General features: G+C 41.5%; 1 protein-coding gene across 3 annotated transcripts in view; it reads right to left on the bottom strand.

Annotated features, from left to right (window-relative positions):
* The window catches only part of ATL2 (atlastin GTPase 2), a 1,083,407-nt gene that overhangs the window by 316,493 nt on the left and 748,874 nt on the right, over positions 1-18,040 (bottom strand). For all 3 annotated transcript variants that reach the window (XM_044057663.1, XM_044057671.1, XM_044057677.1), the window contains exon 10: positions 15,888-16,015. In XM_044057663.1, coding sequence (XP_043913598.1) covers positions 15,888-16,015 — 128 coding nt within the window. The remainder of the gene's footprint in view (positions 1-15,887; positions 16,016-18,040) is intronic.

Genomic DNA, 18,040 nt, shown 5'->3' on the forward strand with positions numbered 1-18,040 from the left:
TGCCATGTATCCCAGGGCTTGCAGGAACTTCCTCACGGTAAGGTGACTTCTGGAAGCCAGCTGGGTAAAGTAGAGAGGCAGGAAGCTCTGCTTTTCTGGGGATAGGAAGGCCATTTGAGATGCTATGTTTAGCAGAGCTCCCAAGAAAACGATCTTCCTGGTGGGGTTTTGCTTTGATTTCTTCTCGTTGATGGTGCACCCTAGGGAAGTTGGGAGTGATTTGACAAAGGTCCTGGAGCAGCTTTTCTTTGCACTGTGCCTCAATGAGGCAGACATCCAGGTAAGGGGAAATTTGTATACTTCTCTGTCTGCATAATGCTATGGCCAGGGCATTTGCTGAATACTCTGGGTGCAGTAGATAAGCCAAAGGGCAGCATAGAGAACTGAATGTGTTGTGATCCTGCACTGAAGTGCAGGAATTTCCTGCCACGACTCCCTGATGGGTGTGTGGAGGTAGGCATCCTTTAAGGTCTAGGGTCACTAACCAGGCATTTTTTGTTAGCATAGGCAGCAGCTGCTGCAAAGTTAGTATTTTGAATCTGGGGACCACCAGGAAGGTGTTCAGAATGGGTAGATTCAGGATGGGGTGCCAAGTGCCCTCTTTTCTGGGAACAAGTAGTAGTCTGGAGTAAAAGCCTTTGGCAATTTGATCTGAGGGGACGTGTTCTACTGCCCCCTGGGATATGAGAGTTTGAACCTGTTTCAATGCCTCTGCCCACTGACTTGGAGGGAAGTCTGGGTACCCTCTTGGAATTGGGAGTTTGCTGAAAGAGAATTTGTATCCCATAAAATTATCTTTAAGACCCACTGGCACTTTGTTCCAGCAAACCAATTTTCTTTGAAGAGGGAGAGCCTTCCTCCTAGTTTTTTGCCTAGTTTTTGATGAGTGAAGGGAGGGCAGAGGGTGGAGGGGGAAGACATTGTGAGCATTTGCCATATAAGGTTGGCTTAGAACTCCCTGCCTTTGGGACATAAGTGGCCCACTGTTTGCTTCTCTGCTGGCCCTGGATTACAGGCATGGAAGGTCTGTCCCTGCAGGGCTTACCTTGGCCCTGTCTGCTACGTGCAGGAAAAGACCAGTGCTTAGAGAGAAAGTTCCCGCTGAACCTGGGAGGTTGAACCTGAAAATACATTTTACTGTTTGCATAGATTTTGATTCATCTTCCTTTTTTTTTTTTTTTTTTAAACACTTCTGCTTTTTCCCTAAACAAGCGCTCCTTATCTAGGGGTGCAACAATAAGTTTAGACTTGACATGATCAGGGAGAGGTTGTTCTTTCAGCCATGCATGTCTCCTAATAATAGATCCTGTCACTGCTGCCCTGCTAGAGGCTTCTAGGGCGTCATATCCACAGTGTAATGAGTGCTTGACCACTTGACAAGCAGAGTGCAGTAAATCTGCTATGTCTTTTGAATTGGCACAGTCAGGAAATGTAGAAATCTGTTGCTTTAATAGCTCCAAAGTGTGTTGTTGATATTTTAACATATGAAACTGACAACTGAGTGCTCTGATAGCCAAGGCTGCAGAGGTGCATACTTTTTTACCAGAGCTCTGGAGTCCTTGTCAGAAGGAAGAGTATTCTTGGCAGAACTAGTCTTAGCTCCTTAAGGTCCCTGTGTAATTACCTCTGGGTCTGCAGGAGGACTTCTGTACAGGAAATTGTTTGAATCTGGTACTCTGTAGTACCAGTCAGGTTTACTGGGAGCAGGAAGGAGGGGGTCAAGGGCCAAGCTTGATTCATGGAAAACATCATCCACCACTTCTAAAATAGGGGGGTGGGGGTGGCCAGGGGTCTGTGCTGGAGCAAGTCCAGAAGCTCTATAAGTCAAAGACTGTGGGAAGTCCTGAGATTCCCATTGGAAATGTTCCCTGAGGGAGTGATGGGTTTCCCCAAAGAAAGGTCCTCTGGAAGGGAGGCAGAAGGGATGGAGTCCTCTGCATCTGAATCCTCATAAGCAGTTAGGGGATGCTGTTAGTCTTCAAAAACTGATAGTCACATTTCTCAGAATCCTGTTCTGGCAATTTCTGGAGAAGGGTGCCTTTTCCTTTTAGAAGTTGTGGCCTGACTACCCCAGATAAGGGAGAGGAGATCCTCTGCCATTTTAAGCATTTGTGCTTGGGGTGGTAGAGCAGTAGCAAGATGGTGGCTAGAAGCAGACTTCCTAGGAGTGGCCTGGCTTTTAGGCCTGAGAGAATCTGTTGGTCTGAGAGAAATGGTAGTCGGATGAGATGAAGTCATTTTTTGTCTAGATTCGGTAGTGTGAAAGGTCTCCTTGGAAGATGGTGCCTGCATTGTGGCTTCGGACCCAAGTGAGGCAGAGACAGCCAAAGGCTCCGAAGATGAACATTTCTGCGGCACACCAGACTCTGAAAGGGTCTTGGTAGAGGCCTGCATAGATATTTAATTGGGCATCAGGGATTGCAAAAGAACCTCACTGAATTCCGGAGAACTGACTACCTGCTTAGCGGTAGCGTAGTCGGAAGGCTTAACCTTGTACGGTCTGCCTCTAGCTTTATCTCTACATTTTTTTGGAATGTCCACAGATTGTTGGCTGATGGATGCCATATCGGAATGTGAAGGAACATGAAAATAACTGTCTACAAAAACAGCTCTATGGCGAATGGTTCTTGCATTAAAGAGGGCACAGAACCGGCAATGGGGGACGTTGTGGTCTGGGTCTAAACTAGTGAAGCAGTAAGAATGGAAGTCTTGGTATGGGATCTGCTTTCCACAGGCAAGACCATTATTAACTTTTTCGGACATCGGTTAGTGCAAGAAAAAAGGATCCGCAATGGGGTACTTATCTTTAGTACGCTTTCAGCTGAAATTCAACTTCTGGTAGCGACCGTCTGGCACTTGTGCGAACTGCTTCTGCTATGGGCTCCACGTCAAGAAAGACTGATGTAATGACGTCGGCTGCCTTGCTTTATAGCACCGATGACCTGACATCAGACTACAGGTGACTGCAGCAGACACAAAACAATGACTCTGGTATTCAGGCTGGTCAAGGGTTACCCACAGCAGGGATAACCCATAAGTGATGACTGCAACAGTGAAACATGAAGAACATCTACAGGGTGTAGCAATGAGGGCCAGTTGTGCCCCCATCATCATCTTCTTTCGGCTGTTCCTGTTAGGGGTCGCCACAGCGGATCACTTGTTTCCATTTCTTCCTGTCCTCTGCATCTTATTCTGTCACTCCAACCACCTGCATGTCCTCTCTCACCACATCCCTAAACCTTATCTTAGGCCTTCCTCTTTTCCTGTTACCTGGTAGCTTCATCTTTAGCATATTTTTCCCAATATACTCAGCATCCCTCCTCAGCACCCCTCCTCAGCACATGTCCAAACCAATGTAATCTTGCCTCTCTGGCTTTGTCTCCAAACCTTCCAACCTGGGCTGACCCTCTAATATACTTATTCCTAATCCTGTCCACCCTCGTCACACCCAGTGCAAATCTTAGCATCTTTAACTCTGCCACATCCAGCTCAAACTCCTGCCTTTTTGTCAGTGCCACTGTCTCCAACCCATATAACATAGCTGGTCTCACTACTATCCAAAGAATCCAAAAGGTGTTTGGTGGATTCGATAAAGGAGTATACAAGTGAAGGTACTGTAATTGATGTATTTAAAATAGTGAATTTGTCAAGTGTTATGTTGCAATATGAACATTTAAAGGTCCTAAGTAAGGGCCTGACGTTTGTGCCTTTGCAAAGAGCTGATTTAACACTGACTGTGAATGCACTGAGGGAATTCACTAGAAAATTAAACTTGGTGCATTTATAAAAATATGGCTAAAAATGATAATTGTGGAACATTTTTTTTAAGAAACCTAGTGTATTTAATCCAGCCATAAAGCCAGAGTTAGAGGCCTCTAACTGTGAAAATGATGTAAGGAATTTGCTACAAAATAAAGTAAATAATGGCTTCTATAATTTAAGTATGAAAGAAACGGAAGCATTATTACAGTTAAAAAAAGATAAAAGTATATATATTACAAAAGCTGATAAAGGGACTGCAGTAGTAATTTTAGATACAGCTTATTATGTAGGACAAATTAAGAACATGTTAAATGATGAGAAATTTTATGAAAAAGTCTTGGGCAGATGTAAAGAGGGCATTCAATATAGTGGATGCATGCATTGAAGAATGGTGGATAGAAGGTTTAATATTAGCTGAATTAGAGGAATATTTAGAAAGTATGGAGGTGCAAATTAGGGAGGTTTTTTGGCTTGTCCAAGGTTCATAAGGGTTTGGATAAACCGTGCTTGGGGTTGGGAGGGTGGCCTACAATAGCTCACAAGAGTAGTTAGTCTAGTACTAACCTATGAACCTATGTTTTAGACTGATTGTGGCAAGTCAGGGAAGTAAAACTGAACCCCTAGCTACATTTACTGATAAATATTTACAGAAAATAGTAAGCTGCAGTGAATGGGCGGGCACGGTGGTGCAGTGGTTAGCACTGTTGCCTCATAGCAAAAGGTCCTCCGGTTCAATCCTCGGCTGGGGTGCCTTTTGTGCGGAGTCTGCATGTCCTCCCTGTGGTCACGTGGGTTTCCTCCCACATCCCAAAGACATGTTGTAGGTGGATTGGACACTCCAAATTGGCCCTAGGTGTGTGTGCGTGTGCCTTTCGTGGAAGTTTGGGCGCCGGGCTGGCAACTCAACACCATAAAACGCCACTGCCAATCATGAACGGACAGGTGATCCGCTGTGGCGACCCCTAACCAGGAAAAGCCAAAAGAAGAAGTAGTAAGCTGTAGTGAATCCTATATTAGAGATTCCTTTACATTTAAAAATGATGTTACCAAAGTAAAACTAGATGAAGCTACTATTTTGGTAACAGCAGATGTATCTTTATATACTACAATTCCTAATACAGAGGGTCTTGAATTTGTAAGTAGAGAAGTGAATTCAGCTGGAATACTCACATGTAATCAATCTAGGCTTCTGACTGAAATGTTGGATGTTACACTGAGTTATAACTTTTTTGTTTTTGAAAATGAAATTTATAAACAAAAGAATGGTGTAGCTATGGGAACGGTAAAGGCTCCTAGTTATGCAAATATTTTTATGACAAGCTGGGGAAAAAGTGTATATATATATATATATATATATATATATATATATATATATATATATATATATATATAAATAAAAAAAAATAAATCAGAATTTTATAAACATTTTTATAGGAGTTTTATCAATGTTTTTTTCTTTGGAAAGGGAGTATGGAAAAGTTATCTGAATTCTGTGTGTATTTGAATAATGCATGCAACTATTTAAAGCATGTTTTTAATAGCAATGACAATGAGATTCATTATTTAGATCTTGTGGTCTAGAAATCTGCCAACAATATAAAAGTAAGGATTTTTAAAATGTTAAATAGTAATATTTACTTATATTACAATAGTACACATAAGGCTAGCCTCAAGAGAAATATAGTAAAAGGACAGTTTCAAACGTCGAGTGAACTTGCAGAAGAAAATGATTTCTTCTATAATAAATGTAGTATGATGGAAAACATACGCTAGGGGTTACACTAGAGGTTTAGTTAAGGATAAGGAAAATGAAGTTGTGGCGTTACGTTTTAAAAGGAGATAAAAAAAAAAGGGGAATGAACAAAACAGTAGAGAAAAATTTGACCTAGCTTGTGTGTTATCAAATACAGTAGATGAAGGAAACCTGAAGCAAATAATAAGAAATAATTGGAAGTTTTTAACGAATTCTGAAGAATTATGGGAAGTTATAGGTGGCAAGCCCCAGTTTGTATCGAGAAGGGGGAAGAATTTAAAAGAACGTTTTTATAAGAAAAACAATATAGATGTTGAGAAAGGGATGGTGAAATGTGGGATCTGTAGGTTTTGCATTCAAATAGTGGAAGGTAAAGAAATATATGTAGAAGCTAGGAAATAGAACATTTATCTTAATTATAGTTTTAGTTGTAAAAGCCAATATATAGTGACTATAGCCTTATGTGATTTATGTACAGGATTTTATATAGGAAGAACGACAAGGGAGTTCTGTAGAAGAATATACAAACACAATAGAGCAGCAGAAAAAATGGATATGAGTAACGGGTTAGCAAAGCATGCATTTCAAAAACACAATGGGAAGAAAGTTACTTCCCATTTTTCTGCTACAGATTATGTCCCTATTTATAGTGAAAGGCTGGATGCAGAAGATGATTTAGATTTGAAAGAATATTGTTGGCAGATTAGACAATACATGTAATTCTCCTGGGTATGAATGAGTGGGAGAATTTTAAGATGGTTTTAAAAAGAAAAGGGTTAAGGCATTAGGAAATGTTGGTCACATGAGAAGAAATGTATCATGTGACTATTTTATGACTGTATTTAATGTGAGAGTTGTAAGGTGGTACTTGGTCTGATGAAGTTCCATGTATGTTGATAGGAACAAAAGTGCTTACCAATGGATACCCGTGTGATATTAAAGTTTTCAAAGTTTGATCATTTGTTGTTTAAGTTGTCAAGTGAATATGATCAAGTATTTAGCCTTTTTGCAGTTTGATTTTTTTTTTTATTAATGAATTACAGTTTTATATTTTATATCTCTTATTTATTGATTTTAGATCATCATCTTCTTCTTTCGGCTGTTCCCGTTAGGGGTCACCACAGCAGATCACCTGTTTCCATTTCTTCCTGTCCTCTGCATCTTGCTCTGTCACACCAACCACCTGCATGTCCTCTCTCACCACATCCATAAACCTTTTCTTAGGCCTTCCTCTTTTCCTGTTACCTGGTAGCTTCATTCTTAGCATCTTTTTCCCAATATACTCAGCATCCCCTCCTCAGCACATGTCCAAACCAACGTAATCGTGCCTCTCTGGCTTTGTCTCCAAACCTTCCAACCTGGGCTGACCCTCTAATATACTTATTCCTAATCCTGTTCACCCTCGTCACACCCAGTGCAAATCTTAACAACTTTAATTCTGCCACATCCAGCTCAAACTCCTGCCTTTTTGTCAATGCCACTGTCTCCAACACATATAACATAGCTGGTTCTCACTACCCTCTTTTTGACCTTCCCTTTCACTCTTACAGGTACTAGTCTGTCACAAATCACTCCCGACACTCTTCTCCACCCACTCCACCCTGCCTGTACTCTCTCTTCACCTCTCTTCCACACTCACCGTTACTCTGAACTATTGACCTCAAGTATTTAAACTCATCCACCTTCGCCACCTCTACTCCTTGCATCCTCACCATTCCTCTATTCTTCCTCTCATTCACACACATATATTCTGTCTTAGACCTGCTGACCTTCATTCCTCTTCTCTCTAGAGCATATCTCCATCTCTCCAGGGTCTCCTCCACCTGTTCCCTACTCTCACTACAGATCACAATGTCATCTGCAAACATCATAGTCCACGGGGACTCTTGTCTGATCGCGTCTGTCAACTTGCCCATCACCACTGCAAATAAGAAAGGTCTCAGAGCTGATCCTTGATGTAACCCCAGCTCCACTCCCACCGCAGACCTCACCGCTGTCACACTGCCCTTGTACATATCCTGTACCACTCTTACATACTTTTCTGACACTCCTGACTTCCTCATACAATACCACAACTCCTCTCTAGGCACCCTGTCATATGCTTTCTCTAAGTCTACAAAAACACAATGCAACGCCTTCTGACATTCTCTGTACTTCTCCATCAACACTCTCAGAGCAAAGATCACATCTGTAGTGCTCTTTCCCGGCATGAAACCATACTGCTGATCACTAATCATCACGTCCCTTCTTAACCATGCTTCCACTACTCTTTCCCATAACTTCATGCTGTGACTGATCAATTTTAAGCTCTCTATAGTTACTACAGCTCTGCTCATCACTCTTATTCTTAAAAATTGGTACCAAAACACTTTCTCCATTCCTCAGGCATCCTCTCACTTTCCAAGATTTCATTAAACAATCTGGTTAAAAACTCCACTGCCATTTCACCTAAACACCTCCATGCTTCCACAGGTATGTCATCTGGACCAACAGCTTTTCCATTCTTCATTCTCTTCATAGCTATCCTTACTTCCTCCTTGCTAATCCATTGTAGTCCATGATTCACTATCCCTACATCATCCAACCGTCTCTCCCTCTCATTCCCTTCATTCATCAACCCCTCAAAGTACTTTTTCCATCTCCTCAACACACTCTCCTAGCTTGTGAGTATGTTTCCCTCATTATCCTTTATCACCTTTACCTGCTGTACATCTTTCCTAGCTTGGTCCCTCTGTCTAGCCAATCAGTACAGGTCCTTTAATCCCTCCTTAGTGTCCAACCTTTCATACAACTCTTCATATGCCTTATCCGTAGCATTCGCCACGTCTCTCTTTGCCATGCACCTCATCTCCTTATACTCCTGTCTACTTTCATCTCACTGACAATCCCACTTCTTTGCCAACCTCTTTCTCTGTATACTCTCCTGTACTTCCTCATTCCATCTTGTCGTCCTTCCTCTGTCCAGATGTGATACCAAGCACCTTTCTAGCGGTCTCCCTTACTAGCTCTGCTGTAGTTACCAGCTATTTGGTAACGCTTCACTGCCACCCAGTGCCAACCTTAGCTCATCCCTGAACTCCACCTCACAATTACCCTTTTTCAATTTCCACCATTTAATCCTTGGTGCTGCCCTCACCCTCCTCCTCCTCCTCTTGATCACCAACGTCATCCTACAAACCACCATCCTATGCTGCCTAACTACACTTTCTCAGGTCACCACTTTACAGTCTCCAATCTCCTTCAAAATGGCCCTCCTACATAAGATATAATACACCCGTGTGCATCTTCCTCCACTCTTGTATGACACCCTATGCTCCTCCCTCTTGTTAAAATATGTATTCACCACAGCCATGTCCATCCTTTTCGCAAAATCCACTACCATCTGACCTTCTGCATTCCTTTAACACCATACCTACCCATAACTTCCTCATCCCCTCTGTTCCCTTCACCAACATGCCCATTAAAATCTGCTCCAATCACCACTCTCTCACCCCTGGGTACAGTCATCACCACTTCATCCAATTCACTCAAAAATTTTTCTCTCATCCATTGCACACCCAACTTGTGGAGCATATGCACTAACAAAATTCAGCATTACACCATCAATTTCCAGCTTCATAAACATCACTATCAGTCACTCTTTTCATCTCCAAAACACTCTTAGCATACTGTTCCTTCAGAATAACTCCTACGCCATTTCTCCTCCCATCCACACCATGATAAAATAATGTGAACCCACCTCCGATACACCTAGCCTTACTCCCCTTCCATCTGGTCTCTTGCACACACAATATACCAACCTTCCTTCTGTCCATCACATCAGCTAGCGCTCTCCTTATACCAGTCATACTGCCAACATTCAAAGTTCCGACCCTCACTAACACAGTCCTAGCCTTTCTCCTCTCTTCCTGCCTTCTGCCAGGTCTTCCGCCTCTTCTCCTCCTTCGGCCAACAGTAGCCCAATTTCCACCAGCACCCTGTAGGCTAACATTACTGGTGGCGGTTGTTGTTAACCCGGGCCTCGACCGATCCAGTATAAAAATGTTTATTGGTAGAAATATATTTAAGAAAGGAGTATTGTATATTTTGCACTTTTTAAATCTTGCCAATTAGATTTTGATTGGCTGTTTTACATCGTTGGTAGTATAAATAAGGTTAGATTTGTGAGGTATGCATTCATCTGATAAAGTCTTTATTCTGACAAAAACGCATTTTAACCTGTTGGGCATTTATGTATGTACTGCTGCTGTGGATCGTTTTATTTGGCGCAATTATTAAATGGATTTTCTTCTGCCAACTGAGTATTGCTTCCTGAGTGCTCCTTTTCTTACTCTGCTGGATATTTTGTTTTGAGCACTTCTTCCTTCCATTTGGTGTTATTTAACATCTGGTGTTCCCATTAGTCATCACCTCCTTACTCACCAGAGATGGGCAAGAGAGAAGCACCACTTAGTCCTCTCCTTCCCTGACCAGCTCATACAGGCATCTGGAGCTGCTACTCTAACTGTACTCCTCCTCTGCCACAGAGCTGGCTTTGCTCACAGTCTGTTTTAGGACCCTTAGATTTCAGTAAACCCTTCATAGTTTATACCAATGCAGTGAAGACAAGCCTACGGGTCAGTGTTTTTGTAGGACTTTGTTGGGGAAGAATACTCTACATGCTTTTTAAGTCATAAGCTAAGCAGAGTATAAAGTATTCTACTACCAAAAGGCAATGTCCACTGACTAAGCAAATGCTTGGGTGACCAAGTGAGCTCTCTTGTCCCTGCAGCATTATCGCATTGGCAAAGACTTTACACTGGTCATGGACAATGTCCCCCCACCCCATATGGCTAAACAAACAGTATGGTAACACTAATCTTTGTAGGTGGAGGCTCTCTACAATCATTTAAGCTCACTGTAAAACATTGCTTGGGCTCCATGCAGATCAGTCTTGGGCTGTCAACTCATCCAGTGGGCTTGAAACCAAAGGTTTCAAGATGGTGGAAGTCGATGTAGTATAATATGGCAGTTCTTGCCAAGTGATGTATTAAGTGAAATGTTGTACCAAAACTGCTGCAAAGCAAATGTTGTTGAGCATATGATGTAAGGGTCGTGTTTTAAGTTACCTAGAGAGGATTCCCATAGGAATTTTTAATAATTCAATTACTCTGTCAAAATAGTGCACAAAAAGAAGGGCTATAGCCCTATTAGAGATGGTCTTAATGCAGGGGGAGTTTGTGCCTGGAACTGCAGTGTTAAGTGTGCTGCAAAAAAAACAGAAAACATTCTAGAATAAATTAAAGACAACTAGACTTCTTGCAGATACAGAGAACATCTTTGACTGTGCTTCACCTGAGAGACTACTTTTTTTTGGAGAAGAGGAAACTTTAAAAAAAGAAGTACTTTATGTCTGAGTATGTACATACCTTTGTTTTACTTCTGCTTAATAAAACAGGATTTGTTTTTACAAACCAGTGGTCATTGCTGCATCTTTTTATACTAATTTGTGTCAGTGGAAACTTGCATCTACAAACACATTCACATACACATTTTTAGTCCAGAGCCTTTCAGTGTCATCTTAGCAGTAACAACATTTTGGCTAAAACTACTTTGAATTAACACAATAACAGGAGGTTAAAAAAAAGAAATAGTTTCCGTGATTCCACTACTTGCTGCTTTTAAGTTTTATGTTAATGCTTCCCAATCAGCCAGACCAATCTACCAATCTAGTACACCAAGGTTACAATTAGTGTATACTATTAAAAGGAACACTGATCTACCAAGAATGTTTTTAGGAGGACCAGTCATAAAGTAAATGTTCACAAAAAAGGATGCGCACGTGTATGTGTGTGTATGTATATATATATATATATATATATATATATATATATATATATATAAAATTATATATACATAGCTAGTAAAATTTGAAGAGAATATATTTTAGTATACGAAATGAAAAAATACATTTCTGAATTACACAATACAGTGACGACACTTGAGAGAGAATGTAAAAGTTATGTACTCACTATAACTATGCATCTAGGATCAAACTCTTGAGTTCCTCCCTTTACCCATAATGCTCCTGACAATTGTATTACCTTGAATAGAGTTTGCTGCTACTATACCATCTTAGAAATGTAAGAATTATTATAGTACTGCAAAAATTGTAAATAGTAACAGAACAGGGTCTCAAACAGGAACTGTGGTTCCTAACAAAAGCTTCATCAGGTCACTCCCAAAGACATGGATAGGGAAAGGTGGGGGAGTTGAAGAATGCATCTGTGTTGCCCATTTTCATAGTTAAGGTGAATACATAACTTTTATATCTGATGTTGTCATTTTCATTCCTTCCTCAATGAATGGGACAGAGTCCACAGCTACAGTAACCTTGGGTGGCCCTCATGGGAAAATGTTCCTGAGAACAGCAGAATGAAATGCAGCTCTGTTTCTGGAGAGGATATCCAACGTATAAATAAGCAACAAAGTATGAGCACCAAGTAGCAGCTGCACAAATGTCATAAATAGAAGTTCTGGGCCAAACAACGGCAGACATAGCTAGTGACCTACTTCAATGTGCTTTTGGCAGTCTTGGCAAGGTTAACCCTCTCAAGGAGTAAACAAGAGAGACAGACAATCAATCTGTTATCCACTTGGCTACTGAAGTTTTTGAAACTGGTTTATTCAATTTGTTCTTAGCAAATGAAACAGTTGGTCAGTTTTCCTAATTTCTTTAGCCCTATAAAGATAGGAACAAAGTTGCCTATGTACATCTCACAGGTGAAGTATGTATTCTTTGTGAAATGTAGGAAAGAAAACTGGCAAGTTGATGGCTTGGTTGACGTTAGTTTCTGAAGCAACTCTGGGTAAAAAGGTATGATTAGGGTGTAAGGTAATGGTTTTTGTGGAAAATTAGATAATGTGGCTTGAAGAGCATGCTTGGAGTTGAGAGACATGCCTCACAGGAACTATAGCCACAAGACTGACAGTTTTCCAAGAAAGAAATTTGAGACTGGCCTTAGCCGAGGGTTCAAAAGCGATTGTACTAAACTTTGCAATAAGATTCTAAGATCCCAAGGTGGGATAGGGTCATTTTATCAGGGTCTAAGTAAAAAAAGTGCCTTTAAGAAATGTCTTACATAAGCTGGATGAAGCTGAAGAAAGAGCATCACCTCTTACAAGGAAGTTAGAGATGGCTGCTAGCTGAACTTTGATGGTGTTGAAACTCACCCAACCTTGAAAAATAGAGGCAAGAAAATCTAAAGCAACAGGGATTGCAGTGGTGAAAATATCCAGTTTTCTCTGTCGAGTCCAAAAGGAAAACCTTTTCCATTTACTTTTATAAATCTTCCTTGTAGAGGACTTCTGAGACAAAAACATTTGGCGAACTGGAGAGGAAAACCTGGAATGTCAAGCCATTACTGGAATTGAAGACACCATGCAGTCAACTTGAGGCCTGCAATGTCCAGAATAGTTATCCCTGATGGATGTGAAAAGAGCTCTGGACTGGAGAGATCACAGGAAGAGGAACCACATTTGCTGAGACCAAAAGGGGGAAATGAGGACTACTTTGCTCTTCAACCGGAGTGTGTTCTGAAGGAATTTGGGGATTAGAGGCAAGGGAGGATAAGCATAAAGACTGGAGAACCAGACATGGACTAGAGCATCTCTCTGATTGTCCCTGAGGGGGGATTAGGGCAAAGAACCTGTTGCACTTGAGGGGAAGAGGTGAACAGACTGCAGCAGGGCTGACCGCATTTGTGAAGATCATGTTTGCCACTGACTGACAGGGACCACTCATGAGGCATCAGGATAGTTCTGTTGAGCTTGTCTATTAGAATGCTAGATTTCCCCAGCATGTGCATTGCTACAAGAAAGTGGATGGAGATCGTCCACTTCCAAACTCTCATTGCTTCTCAGCAAAGGGGGTAATATCTGGTTCCCCTTTGCTCGTTGATGTACCAGACTACTGATGCATTGTCTGTTTGTATAGCAAATATCTCTAGAGAAAGAGTATTCTAAAATGCCTGCAATGCTAAAAAGGACCCCTCTTACATCTTAAGACATGCAGTTTGGTCTCTTCTGGGGACCACGTGCCTTGAACAGTCTGTCCCAAGAAATGCCGCCCCAGCCCAGTTGGGAGGCACCCGTGGTCAACGTGGCGTTTGCAGAGGAATTATAAAGGGATGTCCTTGACAAACCTTATTGGTCTAAATCCACCACAGTAGGGAGTCTTTGCAGACTTGAGATAGCTTTATAGGATGTTACAAAGGCTGTCGAAGAATGGACCATTGTACTGTCAGAGTCCAATGGAGGATTCTCATGTGAAGACAAGCAGCAGCTTTCAGGTAATCACTGCAGCCATCGAACCTAGGGCTTTGAGAATTACTTTTGCTGGCAGAGAGGACTGAGAAAGAACCTGTCTGACATGCAGTCTCAGGAAAAGAATTCTGTTTTGTGGTAAGAGAGAGAGACAACTGAATGTATCTAGACAAGCCCCTATAAACTCCAAGACTTAAACTGATTCAAGGTGGGACTTTGAAAGAATGACGGTGATTCCCCGGGGACTGAGATAATCAGAGTAATTAATCCCTGGCTTTTACTAGGAGAAGTCTGGTTGGTGAGGAGCCAATAGTCTAAGTAAGGAAACGCACAGAATCCAGGCAGTCTTAAATGAGCTGCTATACATTTTGTAAACACCCTGGGAGCTGTGGCGAGACTGAAGAGCAGGGCTCTGAACTGATACAGACTGGCTCCCAGCTAGAACTGTAGGAATCTTCCATAGCAGTTGTTCATTTTGATGCGACAGTATGCATCCTGAAGTTCTCAGGGACACATCCAGGCATCCTTCTGTAGCAGAGGCAGAATGGACTGAAGCATGACCATCCAGAACTTTAGTTCTTTACAAACGGGTTCAGATAACAGATCCAGGATGGGTCACAGGTCCCCTTTTTTCATTGTAAATACAAAATCTCGAGTAAAATTTAAATTCCTTTAGGTATGGTGTGACCTCCTGGATGGCTCATTTGTCCAGCAGCTTTTCAGTCTCGAGAGCTGCTAACTCCCAATGATTGGATGGAACAGGGTGGAATATTGTGGAGGAATTTTCTTTTCATTGAGGGAATTTGCAAAAAGTGAATGAAATATCATCTGGATACAACACTTTGCACCCATGTTTCTTTTGGGATGACAGCCCAGGCTTTTGGGTGCAAAGACAAGCACCATCCGACTGCTTCCAGAGAAGAACAGTTGGGCACAGTCTTTCAAGAGAGCTGAAAAGGTCTGCTTGAGAAGGGATCTTAGAAGCCTTGGTTTTGTGGACCCCCTCTGCTACACGGGCAGTGTCTACCATTGTTATTATTTCCCCCCTCTGCCTCTGGGGGCAGAAATCTCCACTTGATTAGTGAGAAAGCCCATGAGATTTCTGGAAACACATTTTCTTACCACCGCACTGATTCCTAGAAAAAGGTCCCTGCGGAGTAGAGAAATTGATTCCCATGGCAGATAAGGTGTTTCCATCTTGCCCTTTGCGAGAAAGGGCTGCTTTAACAGAGTCCAAACAGGAAATATCTAGCAAAGGCAGTGTTGATGAATGCAGCTTTAAAGGGTTCCGCAAAGTCAAATAAATGCATGGCATCCATGAGGATTCCCTTACTCCAATACAGTCTGTCTGTAGGTGCTCAGAGAATCTTGTCTGGACACTTGGGGATTCTATGGTGTCCACTTCCTTCTATGCCTGGCAGGAGACAATATCTGTAAGCTCATCCACTGAGGGAGTAACACAAGAAGTAGATGGGCCAGACCCAAAGTCTTCTAGGAATTCAGACTACTCTTGCAAAAAGGTATGGAAAGACCAACTACCTTTTTGGTATAAGATTTCTAAAATGTTTCCAAAGGAGACATCTTCTGGTAGAGATCTGGGGAACCCCTTCCCTTCATCAAAATCAGTGCTTCTGTCAAAGATTCTCAAGGAGAATCTATATACCTCCGTTTGCAAACCTCTTTTGATGGACCTCTTCAATGGGGTGATCTGGAGAGGTGTTGGAAGAGACAGGGAGTTCCCTGATGGGGGTACTCTGAACTCTGGGGTAATAGAGTGGTCAAAAGCACTACGGATAAAGGGAGAAGCTCGAGAGTCTGATACCAGAATCTAAAGAAAGCAGGCAAGTCAGATCAGAGACCCATTCATTGAGGAATGAATGAAAATGACAGACACCATAAATCGAATCAACATAATGTTCATACCCAGAGATGGCAAACAGAGCAAGGTAAATCTTCAGCTATTATGATATACAAATAAGTTCATTCTAAGAATGAGAAATGTAGACTATAGTTTGAACAGATAAAAGGCATAAAAAATGTGACCACTTGGAAGAAAAAACGTTCCTACCTTAAAGTACTCCACAAGGTCCCGGCATGTCACTTTGGAGCCACCAATTTCTTTTTCTACCAAATTCTTAGGCGACAGTAGTAATGGAACCAAGTTAAGCAGCTCCTTTTTAAAATCACTGTCAATGTCTAGTTTAAAAAATAAACTTATCAAATTAAGCAGCTATTTTTGTTAACACATAAATAATATGCAATCTTTCTTCCATAAATGCATGATCCCAGAAATACCAGCTTTTAATAAAGGACACACAGAACCTAAAGAAATGAAATGCAATATTTCAATAAACAGTCTAGATGAAACACCTACATATCAAAACATCAGATGTTTGAATTTCTCAATTAACAAGATAATGCACTTAACACATCTTACTGCCTTGGAGGCACTTATGACCACAGCCTTCCAAAGCAGTCTTTCAGGAAGTAAAGTACATTTCTTCTGCTGCCTTTTGTTAATGGTGTCACCAAAAGAAAACTCAAATAGGACCACGCTCCACTCCTCATGTCTTTGCTGCCAGAGATCAGTTTTGATGCACAAGACAGAAGAAAAATAAATGAATAAATAAATTGAGAAATGCAATGGTCCACTGACAGAAAACACTGGGACACCGAACTGATATGATGCATTGAACCAATACAGCTTTTATAATACAGTCTACTCCAGCTTTTTAAATACACAAGCCCTCGGTTAGGGGCAAGTAAATATAACTACAGAGAAAGAAGTGTGTGCTGAAAATATCCAAATTACTGATGAAAAGTATTTAATTTAGCTGAAATTCTAGATGAAAAGTATTTAACTGACAAGCATGTGAATGTAATGATCCAAAAAGGACCTTTGTTAGTCAAAACCTGTGGTCATATTTGAGATGAATGGAAGAAGTGTGGCCAGAACAATATAGAGACATTCCATTGCTCTTTTAGAACATGGCTCGGTGGTGAGTACTGAAGAATATCATCAGCTAGCTTGGGGACGTGCATAACTCATTAATGCCACCAGCACTGTGACTATTGAAGTGTGATACGCCACAGTGCAGGAACTAAAAACCGTGTCAAAATATGTTACTTTGAAGTGGAATTCAGGCAGTGTACTTCAGTGAGAGTAAATGAGCTAGAGAGGCATTAAAATACAAAAAATGAAACTGCTGCCAGCTATGCTGAAAAAAAATATCAATCAGCAAAATGCAGTTTGTAGACAAACTGCTCTTCTTTTGGACAGTGCTGGACGAGTCTGAGCTCAGTAACAGGTCAGACAAACTCTGCAAAACCTGAAAATAGCAGTTGCGTGAGGTTCCCACCTTAACAGAAAAGATGACCAAAACTATATTCTCATGTCACAAAGCATTGTGCTGAAAGCAACATTTTTTTAACAGACCCTTTAGTCTAGGAAAACAGAGGTCTTCCACAACTCAACAAGGTAGATTAGCACAAGTCGGTTCAGTACCTGTTCTGCCTGGGGCCACTAACTTTTTTTTCTGAATGATAGACCTATGGCGTTTAGAGAGACTGTAGAAGATGAGCTATAAGCATGCTGTCATTCGCTGGTGTAAATGGTTTGGCCTTATGTGACCAAAAAGGGGTGGGAGATTGGCATAATGGTTAAGGTGTTTACCTTACAGACACAAGGTGCAGGGTTTGATTCTCTCATGGAGTAATTGGCTAAGCTTAAAATAGTCCACAAGGGCAGTTAGCCTACTACTAATTTATGAACCTATGTCCGTATTAACCAAGGTATGAAAAGCGTCTCATCCACGGTGGAAGCCAGAAAGGAAGCACAGTTGAAAGTGGACAAAAGCAGTCTTTCCCATTCCATGGGGAAAAATTCTGCTGTGAGAGGTCCACCTGCAGGAAGGCTCAACAGTGCAACTTTTGACTAAGGAAATTGGGGTATGAGCTGAAAGAGTGCACAGTGCTCTAGTTGGGACAAGAGTGAAGACAAATATGTACCTACACTACAGCCGGCATTAAGAGCACTGCACCATGCCTTTTGGCTAGTGGCAGGAGAGGAGAGAGAAAATTCTAGTAAGTATACAGAATGATGACACACAGTAATTTTCTTGTCTTCCCATTCATCTACCCTTAGGTAGTCTCCACCTGGACAGAAGCCACTAGATGCACTGTGATCTGAGGTAAAAGATGGACACTTTGGCCTACTGGACT

This window comes from Protopterus annectens, chromosome 1.part2 (genome assembly GCF_019279795.1).
Source record: "Protopterus annectens isolate FY-2018-M chromosome 1.part2, PAN1.0, whole genome shotgun sequence".
Taxonomy (NCBI): Eukaryota; Metazoa; Chordata; order Ceratodontiformes; family Protopteridae; genus Protopterus; species Protopterus annectens.